At 35.3% G+C, this 14,390-nt stretch overlaps 3 protein-coding genes across 7 annotated transcripts; 2 read left to right on the top strand and 1 right to left on the bottom strand.

Moving 5' to 3' along the window:
* The first annotated feature begins 2,183 nt into the window (after window positions 1-2,183).
* Window positions 2,184-5,396, top strand: LOC140960765 (UPF0161 protein At3g09310-like). Of its 4 annotated transcripts, none has more exons than XM_073419035.1 (6): window positions 2,184-2,415; window positions 2,536-2,605; window positions 2,708-2,767; window positions 3,058-3,198; window positions 3,424-3,506; window positions 5,114-5,396. In XM_073419035.1, the coding sequence occupies exons 1-5, from the start codon at window positions 2,290-2,292 to the stop codon at window positions 3,480-3,482; spliced, it is 456 nt and encodes a 151-aa protein (XP_073275136.1). In that variant the 5' UTR covers window positions 2,184-2,289; the 3' UTR covers window positions 3,483-3,506; window positions 5,114-5,396. The 4 variants fall into 4 exon arrangements, with proteins under 4 accessions (XP_073275136.1, XP_073275133.1, XP_073275134.1 ...); XM_073419032.1 differs by having other exon boundaries at window positions 2,184-2,430; XM_073419033.1 differs by having other exon boundaries at window positions 2,184-2,430; window positions 5,080-5,396.
* Window positions 5,397-6,336: 940 nt separating this feature from the next.
* LOC140961839 (scarecrow-like protein 9) lies at window positions 6,337-9,212 on the bottom strand. 2 transcript variants are annotated; one of them, XM_073420574.1, is made up of 2 exons: window positions 8,718-8,785; window positions 6,337-8,641 (listed from the first exon to the last, which is right to left on the bottom strand). In XM_073420574.1, the coding sequence occupies exon 2, from the start codon at window positions 8,619-8,621 to the stop codon at window positions 6,621-6,623; it is 2,001 nt and encodes a 666-aa protein (XP_073276675.1). In that variant the 5' UTR covers window positions 8,622-8,641; window positions 8,718-8,785; the 3' UTR covers window positions 6,337-6,620. The 2 variants fall into 2 exon arrangements, with proteins under 2 accessions (XP_073276675.1, XP_073276674.1); XM_073420573.1 differs by having other exon boundaries at window positions 6,337-9,212.
* Window positions 9,213-11,082: 1,870 nt separating this feature from the next.
* LOC140960789 (RHOMBOID-like protein 1) lies at window positions 11,083-13,634 on the top strand. Its single transcript, XM_073419063.1, has 6 exons — window positions 11,083-11,516; window positions 12,002-12,165; window positions 12,365-12,528; window positions 12,726-12,985; window positions 13,107-13,233; window positions 13,361-13,634. The coding sequence occupies exons 1-6, from the start codon at window positions 11,197-11,199 to the stop codon at window positions 13,481-13,483; spliced, it is 1,158 nt and encodes a 385-aa protein (XP_073275164.1). The 5' UTR covers window positions 11,083-11,196; the 3' UTR covers window positions 13,484-13,634.
* The last annotated feature ends 756 nt before the right edge of the window (window positions 13,635-14,390 follow it).

The following is a 14,390-nucleotide window of genomic DNA, read 5'->3' as shown; positions in this document are numbered from 1 at the left end:
ATTTTTACTTTTTTACCGTAAATTTTTACTTTTTCACAACAGAATAAGAATTGTATGATTTTGAAAATTACAATTGCATTTTTCAAAAAAGAAAATAAAATGTGACATCTTTCACTCCAAATGACAATTAGACTCTGTATGAAATGAGTTGAACAAAGTAATTAAACAAGTCAACAAATTGAATAATAAAAACGTTAATTGGGACAACGTTAATGTAGCATCTTTTTCACTCCAAATGATAAAATGGGGATCGTACGTAGTACGTACTTAAAGAAAACACATGAATTGGGTGGGCGCGCTGGCCGACAGCAAGAATCCTTAGAAAAGCGCGTCAGGTGGTACGCGACTTTTTCAACAATTAACGAAGTCGCTACTGTAGATACGTACCGCCCCCGGCCCACACTCGTGCGGCCCCTTCTCCTTAACTTTTGCAGGTCCTTCACGTTTAGTTTTGACTTCCCCCGTACATGAGTGGAAAGAAAATTTGATAGAAACATTTAATTGAAAATCATAGTTAATCCCACAAATAATGATATCCTATCTACGCACAAACTCGTCGAATCATGAGAAGAGAGTTGTAATTGTTTTTTTTTTGCGCTCAAATCACAATATATAACTTGTTGAATGAGTCAAATATGAGACAAATCTGTCATTTATTTTTTTATCACTCTCTATTATACACTTCTTCCAACTCGCATTTTTGTTGGATAAATAACTTGGAATATATGGACTTGGACAATCCTCTCCTCTTGAGCTAGCTTTTGGGGTTGAGTTAGGTCCAAGTTCCAATCTTAACATGGCATCAGAGCTCAGATTCCACCGTTATGTGTTGGACTGCCTATAGTTAAGCCACCCGTTCTGCCTATAGTTGGATCATTTGTAAACTTCACGCTCTAAATGTTCATTCCTGGGCCTGAGAGGGGTGTGTTGATTGTCCCACATCGGTTGGATAAATAGCCTAGAAGTTGCATATATGGACTTGGACAATCATCCCCATTGAACTAGTTTTTGGAGTTGAGTTAAGTCCAAGTTCCAATTTTAACATTTGTGATGTCGGCGATGTTCAATGTAGGACTCATCCAACTTTCTTAATGTCTTCCCCCTCACGTCAGGACCTAGGGAGGTCGATCGATCGGGGCCAAAACCAAGTACCACACACGTCGTTCCCCCGACTTGAATCATGACTTGCTACATGGATGTGATCAAGTCTTGCAACATGCTATAGTCATCCTACCGAGGTATAAATGCCATTAAATTTGAACTTGAAAACAACTTGAAGAGTAGCCCCATTACTTGTACATGGGTTCCGGTTGTAACAGGAAGAAATATAACTTTGATACGACTAATTTTCTCATGAATGTATTAATTACATAGTATAAAGTTCAGGTATTTGTTATGGTACTTAATTCCATTTATCAGTTTCCGCATGCGTGTGTGTAGACTGACCTCAACGAGAAGTTAGCTCAAACTGGAAATAGGATTTGAAAAATGGTCGTGAGTGTGAAAGGGTGTATGTAACACGTGCAACTCTGACCATAGGTGCTGTCTCGTCTCCTGCAAAATATCAAAGTATTTGTCAGCTTTTCTAACCTCCCCACGAGGATACGTCAAGTGTTGGCCCATTCAAATTTAGATATTTAATTTTGTGTCCCTCCGGTATTTATGATTAAATCCACGTTACATGATTTGAATGGATTTCTGGGAATACTTTGAGCAAACATTATAAAATCAAATTGTACACAATTTACATGGACAAAATCTCTTGTAATTTTATTACATTTCCTTTTTATGTAGTTTTCCCCGCACATGATTTGTCCAAATTAAAAGTTTCAAGGCCCAGTCCACTACCTAGGCCCAGAGTGACTTACAGTGCAGCTGAGTGCTTTTTAAAATCCGATAGGCTAGATTCAGCTGATTAGCCTTGAGAGTGTATTTTTCAATTTTTCTCACAGGTGTCAGCCTTGAGTCGTGGATAGTCATCGAAACCTTTTCAAAACTTGTTAGATGCAACTAATCAGGGATGTAAAATAGTTGCAAGGAAGTAAGAGTTCATAAATGCTCATATTAAAATTCTTTTGGGTCAATCTTTCATACAGGACTCGTTCAATGTGACTTATCTACTGTTATATTAATTCGAGCTTTATACAATATATGAAATACATAATAACACAATAACTGTTATTCTCACGTCATAATTTTAAAAAAGGAATACGAAATACAAGTTATACAAGCGGTGATCTTGAGCCGTCACCGAGGCCACCAAAAATCTGGCAGCCGGCTACACAGAAAATGGCGTTAATTCTGACTGTCAACTGCAAATATTATCATGAACCCATCTACTTCAACAACCCTGATTCCAAACCCAATCCTTCCCAATTCTCTGGACGGTTTCAGAAACACCATTCTTCCTTTACTGTACGTTTTAAACTGGTAATTACTTTTTTTTTACATACCCATTTGTCGATTTTACTGCTATTTTGCCAATCATTTTATTGGTTACTTTCTACTGGTTTGTCTTCTCCATTTTTTTGGCAGTGGGAAGAGCGACGTCGTTTCAGGGTTGTTAATTGTTCAGGGGAGGATTCGGGTCAGCCCGGGGCAATAGGTATGGTTGAGTGATAATTTTATTGACTATACTGAGTACATATCGTAAAATTATTGCAGTCTTTTTTAGTAAAATTTATTTGGTTTTTGTATCATGTTTCAGATGATGAAGAGGCTAGTGTAGGTGTTAAAGCAGCACTGTCTATTCTAAGGTTCTACAAACGTGAGTTCTTCCTAACTCTACTAAGGATTATTTGACTATGTAGATAACTTTATCCATAATTTAGTAAACTTTCATTTTCTGACTGCAATTAAACATGAAATGAAATAGAGTCGGGGATGTGAGCTGGAGTGATCGAGTAGAGAAGTTGGTAGAATCGAGTGCTACAGTTTATTTTCCCTGTATTTTCCTTTATGAAATACTGGAAAACAACTGAATGTGTCGCATTCAACACTTTTTCATTGGTTAATCTTGTTGGGCGTGTTCTAATGGTGATTGACTGATTGTAACAGGGGAAATCTCACCCTTGTTGCTAAATAGTTGTCGGTATGTTCCGACATGTAGTGAGTATTCGATGATCGCTTACAAGAAGTATGGAGTTGCAAAAGGGACCTTATTGACTGCTTGGCGCCTTTGTCGTTGCAATCCTCTTGGTATTACCCTTTTTCCAATTTGTTGTTTCATCTGTAGAAGTACAAAATCATTTATATGTTATTTTGAAAATGTTCCCTGAATTCTGCTGTAAACCAACTATTTCAAAACTGAGCAGTTCGGATGACTGGGTATTTTGAATCCTTTTATACACAGCAATGATTGGTTTTGTGACGAGCTATTATCATTAAATAAGATAAAAATATGTTATTTTTTGAACGTGGTAGGTGGATCCGGCTTTGATCCCCCTAGATGGTTTGATGAGGCAACTCCACCCGAGCAGTGAATTACTTTGATTGGGAATGACATGGTAAGCATATGCTTATTTCGCATTTGGGAAATTGTCAATAAATATGGGACAAACGATAATTTATCACGCATAAAGCAAGCATATTTAAGCATAAACCTTATCACTCTTCTGTCCTATTGTTACTAATTTTTGAAATGTTATAGAAGCTTATCGAATTTGATTATTGTTTGGAAATTTTGTATTTGAAGATCTTAATGTCCTTCAGAACAAAAGTTTAGCAATTTCTTAAGTCATGATTTGAGCAGTGGTTATTTGTTGCTACTGCTGTGGAAAGTATGTAGAAAAAATACAGCCACCAAAGCAGCAATTCATTCAAGGGAACATGAAATCTGCTTCAAGGATCACAGCAATTTTATGGCCCTAAATATTATTTTGGACTGAGTCTTGGTAAAATGGACAGATAATAGGATCTCTTAGAAGTTTATCATCGGCAACTCTAAGTTAATATCTGCCAAAATATAGAAAGCTAGATCTGGTCGAGTGAAATATGCATGGAATTGTAAAGATTCTCCCTGGAATAATGTGTGGATGTGCATGAAAATACTGTGGCTGCCTAGTTTTGTTCCACTTTGGTGATTGCTGGGTTGTCCATTACTCTGTGGTTGCGACTTTTTAGATTAGTTATCAGCTGCCATCTATTTATGATTTTTTTAAGGGTCTTATCCAAGAATTTCCTTTTTCCTTTGATCTGATGTCCTGTAAGTGGATACTGTTTTACTTATTACAGCTACAGGTATATGATGTGTAGCAAATTAGTCAAGTCCTCTCAATGACATGAAAATTTCCTTTCGGACAAATTGCAATCCCCGAGCAGCCAAAGTTATATTTCCAAAAAAAAAAATATAACCGGAACTTCCAAAAGTCGTTAATGAGCCAAAAAATTACTTGCTTTCTCCTATGATTATCTAGTACTCGAACTCAAAATAATTTTGTGAAGCAGATAACTTTGGCTTTTGTGAACATAACCTTATTTTCAATTTATCCTGTGGGAGCTGATATTGTGTCTTTCGATTCCTGGAAAGTTTCCTTCGAACATTATTCAGATAAAGTAGACAGTTGTTTATTGACATTTAGAGCTGTTTACACCAGTGTCGAATTGTCTTTTTGGAAACCAGTCTTGTGAATTTGTACTGAAGCTCTCTGTTCAGTACTAAGTAGTGGTTTTATTAACCAATCAACGCAGGGAGGATAGTTAAGAATATTCCTAAATTTCAGATGAATTGGTTTGGAATTTCCTAGTTGGCCTTTTGCTTACATCATTGGTTGGAAAAATTGGATGCATGCATTTCTTGATCCAGATTCATTTGACCTCATCTGATACGATAAGATTTGTCAAATGGTTTGAAAGATCCTCGTAGGTATCTGTATCTATAAGTACCTAGTTAAATTATTATCTAACATAAACACGTGAACTATAACATTACCAACAGCATGGTTGTTATCTCAGTTCTTGTGGCATACCTGATGTTTGGATGTTGATATAATGTTGCTATCAGAGCCATGAAATCATCCATGACCACCATAGTCTTTACTTGTATTTATATCATAATAATATTGCCAATAATTCTTGGAGTCCCTGCAATCCAATTGGGGACTTTTTTATGTAGCTGCAGAATATGATGCATCAGCAAAATGGGGCCGCAATTTCATCCAGTCACCATTAATGGAGGTTCTGACTTTGCATTGGTTGAAAGAGAGTGGTTGGTTTGATCTCACATATATAGGTGTAATTATGGTCCACTCCAAGTATATATTAGTGCAAGTATTTAGTAGAAAATGATAGTGGTTAAGCTGTAAGCCATTCTTTTTTATAAAATTATTTTTCTTGAGTTTCCTTTACTTGATATCATTTGGTGGAAGCAACCCAAATAAAATAATGATTTTTCGTTACATTTGGTCAAGATGAATGAAGTGATACATCGAGAATTAGTCAGTTCAAGAACATTTCAAGTCATTTGTTAAAGCTTGGTGTTGGGTTTGGGGAACAAGTTATCGAAATATAATATTTAATATTTTAATGATATTCTATATATTATAAGGTTTAAAAGCTTCACCAGACGACTAGGTCCAAAGGTGAAGAAAGGATTTAATATACTTTAATAATCATGCATTAATTGCATCCTGGTGTACCATAATTTAAAGCCTTCGGAATTATTTAACCTAAAAAAAAAATCCCAATTGCATGTGGGTTCAAATGCTTTTCTTGATCTTGTAAATGATACTAACATTTCGCACAGTTAGATTCGAGGTAAAGAACATGTTTGGGGCATTAACGTTGTCAAATAGAGCATTGGTTTGTATGTCATTATTGTACTCAACTAGTTGTTCTCAAAAGTAAACTTTTGTGGTGTCCTTCAAGTAGATGACATGAAAACTGAAAATATATCTCCTCTCGAGGTCCCCCACAAGTGGCAATGGCAAATGCTGTGTGGGGAAATTTTAGCATTGATTTAAAACACTTGGAGGGTTTTAATCTTATTTATTTTTCTCTTGCTTTTTTCAGCATTGATTCAAGAAACTTAAGAGGGTTTTGATCTTATTTATTCTCCACACATGATAAATTCCACATAGGTATGATATGCTGATTAAACTTGCACGATTTGCCCACTTGGTCCATCACACTTTGTGTTAAAATTTCCTTCATATTTGAAACAGCTCGAAAAAAGTTACATTAATCAAACCTGGAGGATTTACTCTTCAAGATCCAACTGTATCATCATGTAAGTACGGAATTAACGCACAAAAATGCTACAAAATCGAAACAGAGGATTCGAACGAGGGAACTAGACTGTTCTTAATTTCTGTTAGAAAAATTTCATAGCAGCGAGAATGGAGATCACAAAAGCATAAAATGGAGCAAAGAGGGGCATACATCTGTGCATCGTGCATGAGATGTAACACAAACCTTTTCATTCAAAACAGAGAAAAAGAACTCTTTTTGAGGAAACCAGACAACTCGGTAATTCCTTTGCATCAGAATGAGAAAGCAACGTCAACATAAAAAGGCGCTGCTACATTAGAGTTTGTAATCGAACAAGTGAGAAGAGATGCACATTAACCTCGAACCATTTGATTAGTGTCACAAATCTTGTATATCATGGATGAATTTATTTCTTAAATAGGTTTCCAACACGAAATAGCGTAGATTATCCGCCCTTTCCAGCCCATTAACAGCCAATGACCATCTTCATCTATTACAAAATCTTTGTGGTAACACGTTCTCACCTTATATATCGCACCTTTCATGATATCTCTTTCGAAAGGGATGTGCATGAAACCCGCCCGAAGACCACGTACTTGCCACTGTTTATAAGTTTCTGGCCTTTCAACTCTCTCCCAGCCTTCACAAGCTATGACATTCAATGCTTCCTTCCCAAATATATCTTTCTCAATCAGCAGTCTTTCCTGTTTCTCCCGAGGTATGTTTGATTCCAGCATGTCAAACAATGCAGAGAAGTGGAACAAAACTTCCCGAAACCTGGTGACAAAGAATGGCGTGCTATATGCTCCATAGAGTACACCATGGATGAATAAAGACGGGTTAATTTTCCTAATCAGGTTAAGAACCGCTGTTCGTGAGCTTTCTGCAACCACCGACTCATCAAGTAAGTTCTTGCCTCGATACAAGCAGGTGACTACCACGAATTCATCCTTGTCGATCTTGAGATCCTCCATTCTGATTGTTTCCCACTTTTGGGCTATAGCATTGTATTCAAAAGGAACATTAAATTTCTCAGCATAATGGGCCAATCGGCGCCCTGTCTCCTGAATTCTTTCCGCGGGTCTGAAGCCAGGTTGCGGAAAGTCTATTCCGGTAATCCGAACCTTAGGTGGACCACCTTTTCGCGCTGCGATACGCTGAATAAAAGTAGGCCACTGGAAGCCATAAAGGATACCAAAATCTATAACATGAACTCTTGTTGCCTTTTCTGATTTTGTGATGATTGTCTTATTCGAGGCAAAATTAGTTATCTTCCTGAATGGAGATGATGCAAGATAAGTATAGTAAGCTTTCAAGTAATCGGCAGCAGTTGTTCTTCTATTAACAAGGGCTTCATGTATCTGGCTACCAGTGCCAGCCAAACGTGCTTCTAGACCATCGGCAAAATAATGAGCCAATCTCTGATTCCCATCACCAAAAGGAGACGAATGCTGCCTGATCTGTTTAAGAAGTTCGTTGGCATTTCGATGCTCGTCAGCAGCAACAGCTTGAGCACAACTAATCAAAAGGGTTCTCAAATCAATAACTTGTTTTTTCCGGCTCTGTTTCTTGCCACGGCTCTTCCCACCCCTCGATCCCTTTAGTTTCCGATTGTGTTGCATACCTTTACTTGCTGCATATTTCAGGTCAGCACGATAAGCTGCAAATTTCTCACCATGCTCCCCCAAGGAAATAAGCAAGACATTATCAAATTCCTCCATAGGCACATCAGATTCCGTACAGATAGCAGGAAGCTTGCTATTTCTCTCTTCTTCAAAATCCGAGTCGAAACAATGACCATTTTTCTTACCCTTTGACTGAGAAGGTGAGCATTCTTCCACCTCATCTTTCTTCCCCACCTCAATTACCCCTTTGGCAGATTCTTCTATCGAGTTTTGAGCTAAAAAACCATGAACATCCAAACTGGTTAACGATATATTTTCACCGGGAAGGAACTTGTTTGCTTCTTCCACCCCCTTGTTGAAATTCCATACAGATTGACTTTCACTGTGCATTTCACGCATCTGCAGAGGACTTATAGGCGAGACCGAGAAAACATCATCAATATTATATAAGCTATTTGACGTACTAACAGACGAGTTGGGAATATGATCAGTGGTATGACATCTTACTAGTGAAGTATCTCTATATAAAGGAGCGTTGATCCACCTTGGATCGACTGCATCAATTAGGTAGCCATTGCCATTACTATCGCTATGTGATAAATTATGGGGATTTACATAAGAATTGCCATCTGGGATCTCACCAAATTGACTAAACAAAGCTGATTCGGGCTGAGGAGAAGGTGGATATTTCTTACCAAGGACATCATAGAATGACTTTTCTTGTGCTTGAAGATCCAACGACTCTTGAAGCATATGTGTTTTGTCCTCCATGTCTTCTTCCATGAGCATTTGATCTATAAACCTCAAAACTGCATCGGAAAAGTCACAATCATCTTGATATTCATCCTCGGTGTCAACACAAGAACTAGAGATGGTACCATTTACCACTCCAACATTATGTTCATGAAAGCAACTTTGATACCCCTGCCCATTAACTAGCGTCTGATCTGGATTACTAATATCTGACCTGATTCCATTTACTAGTTTCCCATTGGAGAACTCGCCCATGGATTGATTCCTCGATTGAAATCCATTCGAGGGATTCAAGAGTCCATGAAAACGTGGATCCATTTCCATCTACTGTATCAAGAAAATGTATATTCTTTAACATGAATACCCAAACTTCCAAGATTTCCACTGCAACTTTTAGTCCTCACCTTAAATGAAAAAACTTTAAAAGGAAAAAAATGCAGTACGCACAAATGATAACAGCAATTTCAACTCCGAAAAATCATCAAGATTGAACCTATGAACATGTTATAGATGCAGAAATACATGCTAAAAGACAGTCATTGGTCAAACTCTGTACATTTTCTCCGGAATAAGTCATTTTTAGTACACTGACTTTTAAAAAAAAAATTAAAGCAAGCAACCTGAAGAAATTCATGGAATCTGGACCGATAAAAAATTTTGACCTGGTTAGCCGGTAATTAATTCTTACGATCATTTGCATAAAAATTTCTCATGATATATGATTACCAAATGACTTGAGAATTCATTCATGATTACAAAATTTATCCTTGTAACCGCAGCTGTTACGGGTAAATTTTCGAGCTTAAACAACATTTACAAATCACGTCAGGTAGATAAATTATATTGAAAAATTTTTTTGCGACGGTCTCATCCGGTAAAATGTTGATAAGATAAATTAAACTAATTATAATTGATCGAAAATTTACTTAATCTATTAACTTGGATATTCGTTGCATCTAATATTTATATATATTAGAGTAATTGCTTTCGGTATCACATGAGACACCGCAACTTTTTCCAATGTTCCCTTAATATTAATTAATAACAATGATTTTGGATATTAAAGCTTAGGGTACTTTATTATTAATTAAAAACAGTCCATTATGAATGTAATAAATTAAATATTAAAAGTTATAAATTTTATATTAATAATAGAGCTAGAGCAAGAGCGAGGGGCAGTAAACAATTAAATAAAAACTTATGAAAGTACACCAAGATAATAAATATTATAAATTTTCTGGCCTTTTTTGGTGATTGTGCAAATACGATATCATCACTGTATATAGAAAAATACGATGTCCGACTTGGCGCCCTTCATTACTACATATTTACTATTTTCAAAATGATTGTATCTTTAGACAATGTCCCCCATTCAGGCATAAAGTTGGCACTCTCCAACATCGGATTAAGTGATTAATTATGTACTAAATTGTTATTAAAATTACAAACTAATAATCATCGCAAAAGTTTTTATGAGACTGTCTCGTGGGTTAACTTCGCGAAACTAATCTCTTATCCAACTTAATTCATTAAGAATTTTATTTTTTACGTTAAAAATATTATCGTTCACTTAAGTTATGAATCAGGTTTATCCGTCTTACGAATATAGAGCCATGAGTCACAGTAAGCTTACTCATTATTATCGTTGTTATTCATATAAACCATTTTTTAAACTTTTTTCTGAGCAATAATAATTGAAAATTATATACAAATAATCAAAAGTTTCAATTTATGTCAACTTTTAGCTATTAAAAGTAACTAACTATAACCAAATGAGAGAACCTTAAAATCAGTGTTATCCAACGGCCAATTTAAATTGGTCTAGTTATTAGGAATCCAATGTTTTAAATTTAAAGTTGTTGGGCTGATTTTTTGTTCTCATGGGATAGATTAGATTCATCAGATCCAATAAAAATCGATAAAAATAATTAAATCTTAGAAAAGTTATATTTATTATTCAAAAAGAATTATGATGGAGAAACTTCTTACTGATGAAACAAATTTTTTTAACATATTATATTTTTAATAGATAACTTTCCGAAATTGCTTCTTTATATCTTTTTACTTGTAATTCAGTCTTTTCGGATTTTTTAGTTTCAAATTATAAGACAATATTCCTCGATAAATAGAAAAAATTTGTATGGAGTTTTCTTATCTCCATCGGTATAATCTTTTCTTGTATAGGAGTAGATACTAAATAATAATTATTATTATTATTATTATTATTATTATTAATATTATTAATTGGCGAGAATAAGGACGAGTTAAGCAGTTGAACTTTTCTGTCCCAACAGACTTCATCCTCGTTGATTGATGAACAACTGCTGCAAGCTGACAATAAGTTATTAATGATTAATTTGTTTAGGTTTGAATCTGTCAATGCCTTTATTTCACACGTGTATGAACATAAATTACATCATAATTAACGACTGAAGTACTTAATTTTCGATTCCAACTACGTATAAATAATTTTAAAAATATGGATGTAGTTCAACTATTTTTATCAGACGTGTTACAATTGTCTAGCCGATGGCTTGAAAGTCTATTTAGGACGAGGTTTTGAGTTCAGCGTCTGATTGTAACAAAGTTCTCTTCCCTTTCTTGGATCGCAATGGCCACTCCCCAAGATATCCAAATAAGAGTCCACTCACGGCGGGGAAGCAACATGATCCACCCTGTCACCGTGGATTCACCGCAGCCCGCCGCAACACCGAGCCCAAACGCCGTTATTTACCGAGAAGTAAAGCATTTCAAGAAATGTTTTCCTTGGTTGATACCTTCCTTTGTGATAGCAAACACCGTGATGTTTTTCATCACCATGTATGTGAATAATTGTCCCAAGAATTCGATTTCTTGTGTTGCCAGGTTTATGGGAAGGTTTTCTTTTCAGCCATTTCGTGAAAATCCTCTTCTTGGGCCATCTTCTTCAGCGTACGCCTCTTTTGTTGTCATGCCCTTTGAGTTTTTGGTTTTTTTTTTTCAGCATAAAGATTTTTGCTTTAGTCTTTAGTGTATTGTACCCTTTTGCTAGTAGGATGTCTTTATGAATTCTGATTCATTATGTACGGTCATGATAATCCGAGGGCGAATCAACTCAAGGTTACTTAATGTGGTTCTGATTCATTTTTAAACAAGAATCTTTCTATGAGGACAACCAATTACTTGTAGTTGCTGATATCTGAGATGATGAATTTTACTCTTCTTTTTTGAATATGTTTGACTTAAGATTTTCCCCTGAATAAATTCTGTTACTCTAATATTTTTGTGCGTGTAACAATTAATGATTTTGCAACATTTCATTTTACTGTTGTACATTACTAAGGTAAGGAATCGATTTTTCCATTCTTCTTAGGATGGAGGAAAGTATAGTTTTGTTTATGTCATCTAAAAAACGAGATCCAAATCCTTTTTTTCAGGTTAGAGAAGATGGGAGCCTTAGACGTTGGTAAAGTCGTCCACAAACATGAAGGATGGAGGCTTATCACATGTATCTGGTTACATGGTGGAGTTTTTCACTTGCTTGCCAACATGCTGAGTCTTTTAGTTATTGGCATTCGGCTCGAACAGGAATTCGGATTTGGTATGTGACAACTGACTGTGAATTTATCATCTGTAAATTTTCTACTTATTTGTTTAATAATAACAACATCCACATGATTTTTAAGAAAAACAGCTGGTATGATCATTTTAATCTTGGCCTCGAAATGGATTTCAAACTGCTTTTGTAACTCTTATATCATTATTCTGGTGAAAGCTTTCATTGTTTTTTGCCACTGCAGTACGTATTGGCTTGCTTTATCTTATATCTGGACTTGGTGGTAGCTTGCTGTCTGCTCTCTTTATTCAGACAAATATATCTGTTGGTGCTTCTGGTGCACTTTTTGGATTATTGGGAGGAATGCTTTCCGAGCTTATCACTAATTGGTCTATATATGCAAATAAGGTATGTGCATTTTCATACATGTCAGATAAATAGTAGGTTGTATTGTTGTACTGTGGTATCAGTTTTCCTAAACTTCTTAAGAATACAAATTTCACCCACCCATCTTCCCCGTGTCGCCCCTTGGATGAAATACTGCATCTATCTTCTATGACATGAATTTCAGGTTTTAATTTCCACTCACAAAACCTTTTGTTTAGGTCGCGGCTTTCTTGACCCTAGTGATAATTATCGCAATCAATCTGGCTGTAGGGATTCTTCCACACGTTGACAATTTCGCTCATATTGGAGGGTTTTTATCAGGATTTCTTCTTGGTTTTGTGTTCTTGATCCGCCCCCAGTTTAGATGGGTAAATCAGAGATATGCTCCTCCAGGATATTCCTCAGCATCAAATAGTCCTAAATTTAAGGCTTATCAATGCATACTTTGGTTGGTTTCTTTGATCCTTATGATCGTTGGGTGAGTTCTTGAATCTTGAAATCATGTTTTTATGCCATTCTGTTCTTCTTTCCACTTTCTTGAGCGAGTTTACCAGGCCTATGGCATGAAATTTTCTTGTGAAAACTCATTTTTAATATAGAATCACGGTTGGCATGGTGATGCTGTTTCGTGGAGTTGATTTGAATGATCGTTGTTCATGGTGCCATTATCTAAGCTGTGTTCCTACTTCGAGGTGGAGCTGCAACACACAGCCTGTTTCGTGCCAGGTCAGAAAGTCATTCGACATACTCTTTCTTTCTATCCACGCACGTTCTTATATGTACAAACTTGAGTTATATTCCACCCCCTAGCACAATATCGTTCCTGATGTCGGATAGTTTTTCTCATCTGTAGGCTGAACAAAACGGTAGCCAGTATACGTTGACGTGCTCGAACAGCAGCAAAAGCAGGACATATTCGTTGTTGAATCCAACAGCAACGCAGATCCAGGGGTTATGTGTGCAGCTTTGTCGATGATGATTGTTTCCCCCGCTCTTCTTCACATGTTTTTAAGATAAAGACAAGCTATTAAACTTGTGTCGTCTCTATGAGATTAATGCGATTGTGGATCTGGAATCAGTTGAACTACGTTGTCATTCTTTGACAATTATAACCTATTAAGTTTTTTTTTACGTTGATTTGTAAAACTTAATAGAGCAAAATACACAATTTTATACGCTAAATATAACTAAATGTTTGCAAGAACTTATTTTAAGTGATTTCAAACTTTTATCCAATAACATGTTTGGAAATCTTACTTAGATGTCACGAATCGTTTAACATAAGCTTTTACAAAAATGTATGTTATGTTGAATGATGTTATTAAATTTGATTTCATTATAGATAAATGCATGCATGTCAAATTAGACTAGTTTAAATAAAAATATATTTAATTAGAAAAATAATTCAATTTGAAGAAGAAATATAATGAAATAAGTTTATTTTAATTAGGAAAAATAAATTATAAAGTGGGTATATTCATTCTTAATTCTTATAAAAAGAAAGATATATAAATAAAGGGTGTTTTAAGATTTTAAATAATAAAAAATTATATTACATAATATTTATCAAATAATAAATATCATTTAAGTTGTAATAGTTAATGGAGATGTGAAAAACTGAAAATGGTAAATGAAAGGTGTTTAAAGATTTTAAATAATAAAAAATTATATTACATACTATTTAACAAAGAAAGCTATTTTTAACAAAATAATTTTAAAATAAACTAAAATAAATAAATCCCGTTAAATAATGATGATGGTGATATCAATAAGATTATATATCCTGTCCTTTGTTTCTTTTTCTTTTTTTCTTTTTTTTTGGGCCATACGAGATGACAGAGATTAAAAGGGATGAACATAAAACTTTCATAAAAATAACAAAG

Source organism: Primulina huaijiensis, chromosome 16 (genome assembly GCF_012295235.1).
Source record: "Primulina huaijiensis isolate GDHJ02 chromosome 16, ASM1229523v2, whole genome shotgun sequence".
Taxonomy (NCBI): Eukaryota; Viridiplantae; Streptophyta; class Magnoliopsida; order Lamiales; family Gesneriaceae; genus Primulina; species Primulina huaijiensis.
This window is presented reverse-complemented; position numbering and strand designations above follow the sequence as displayed.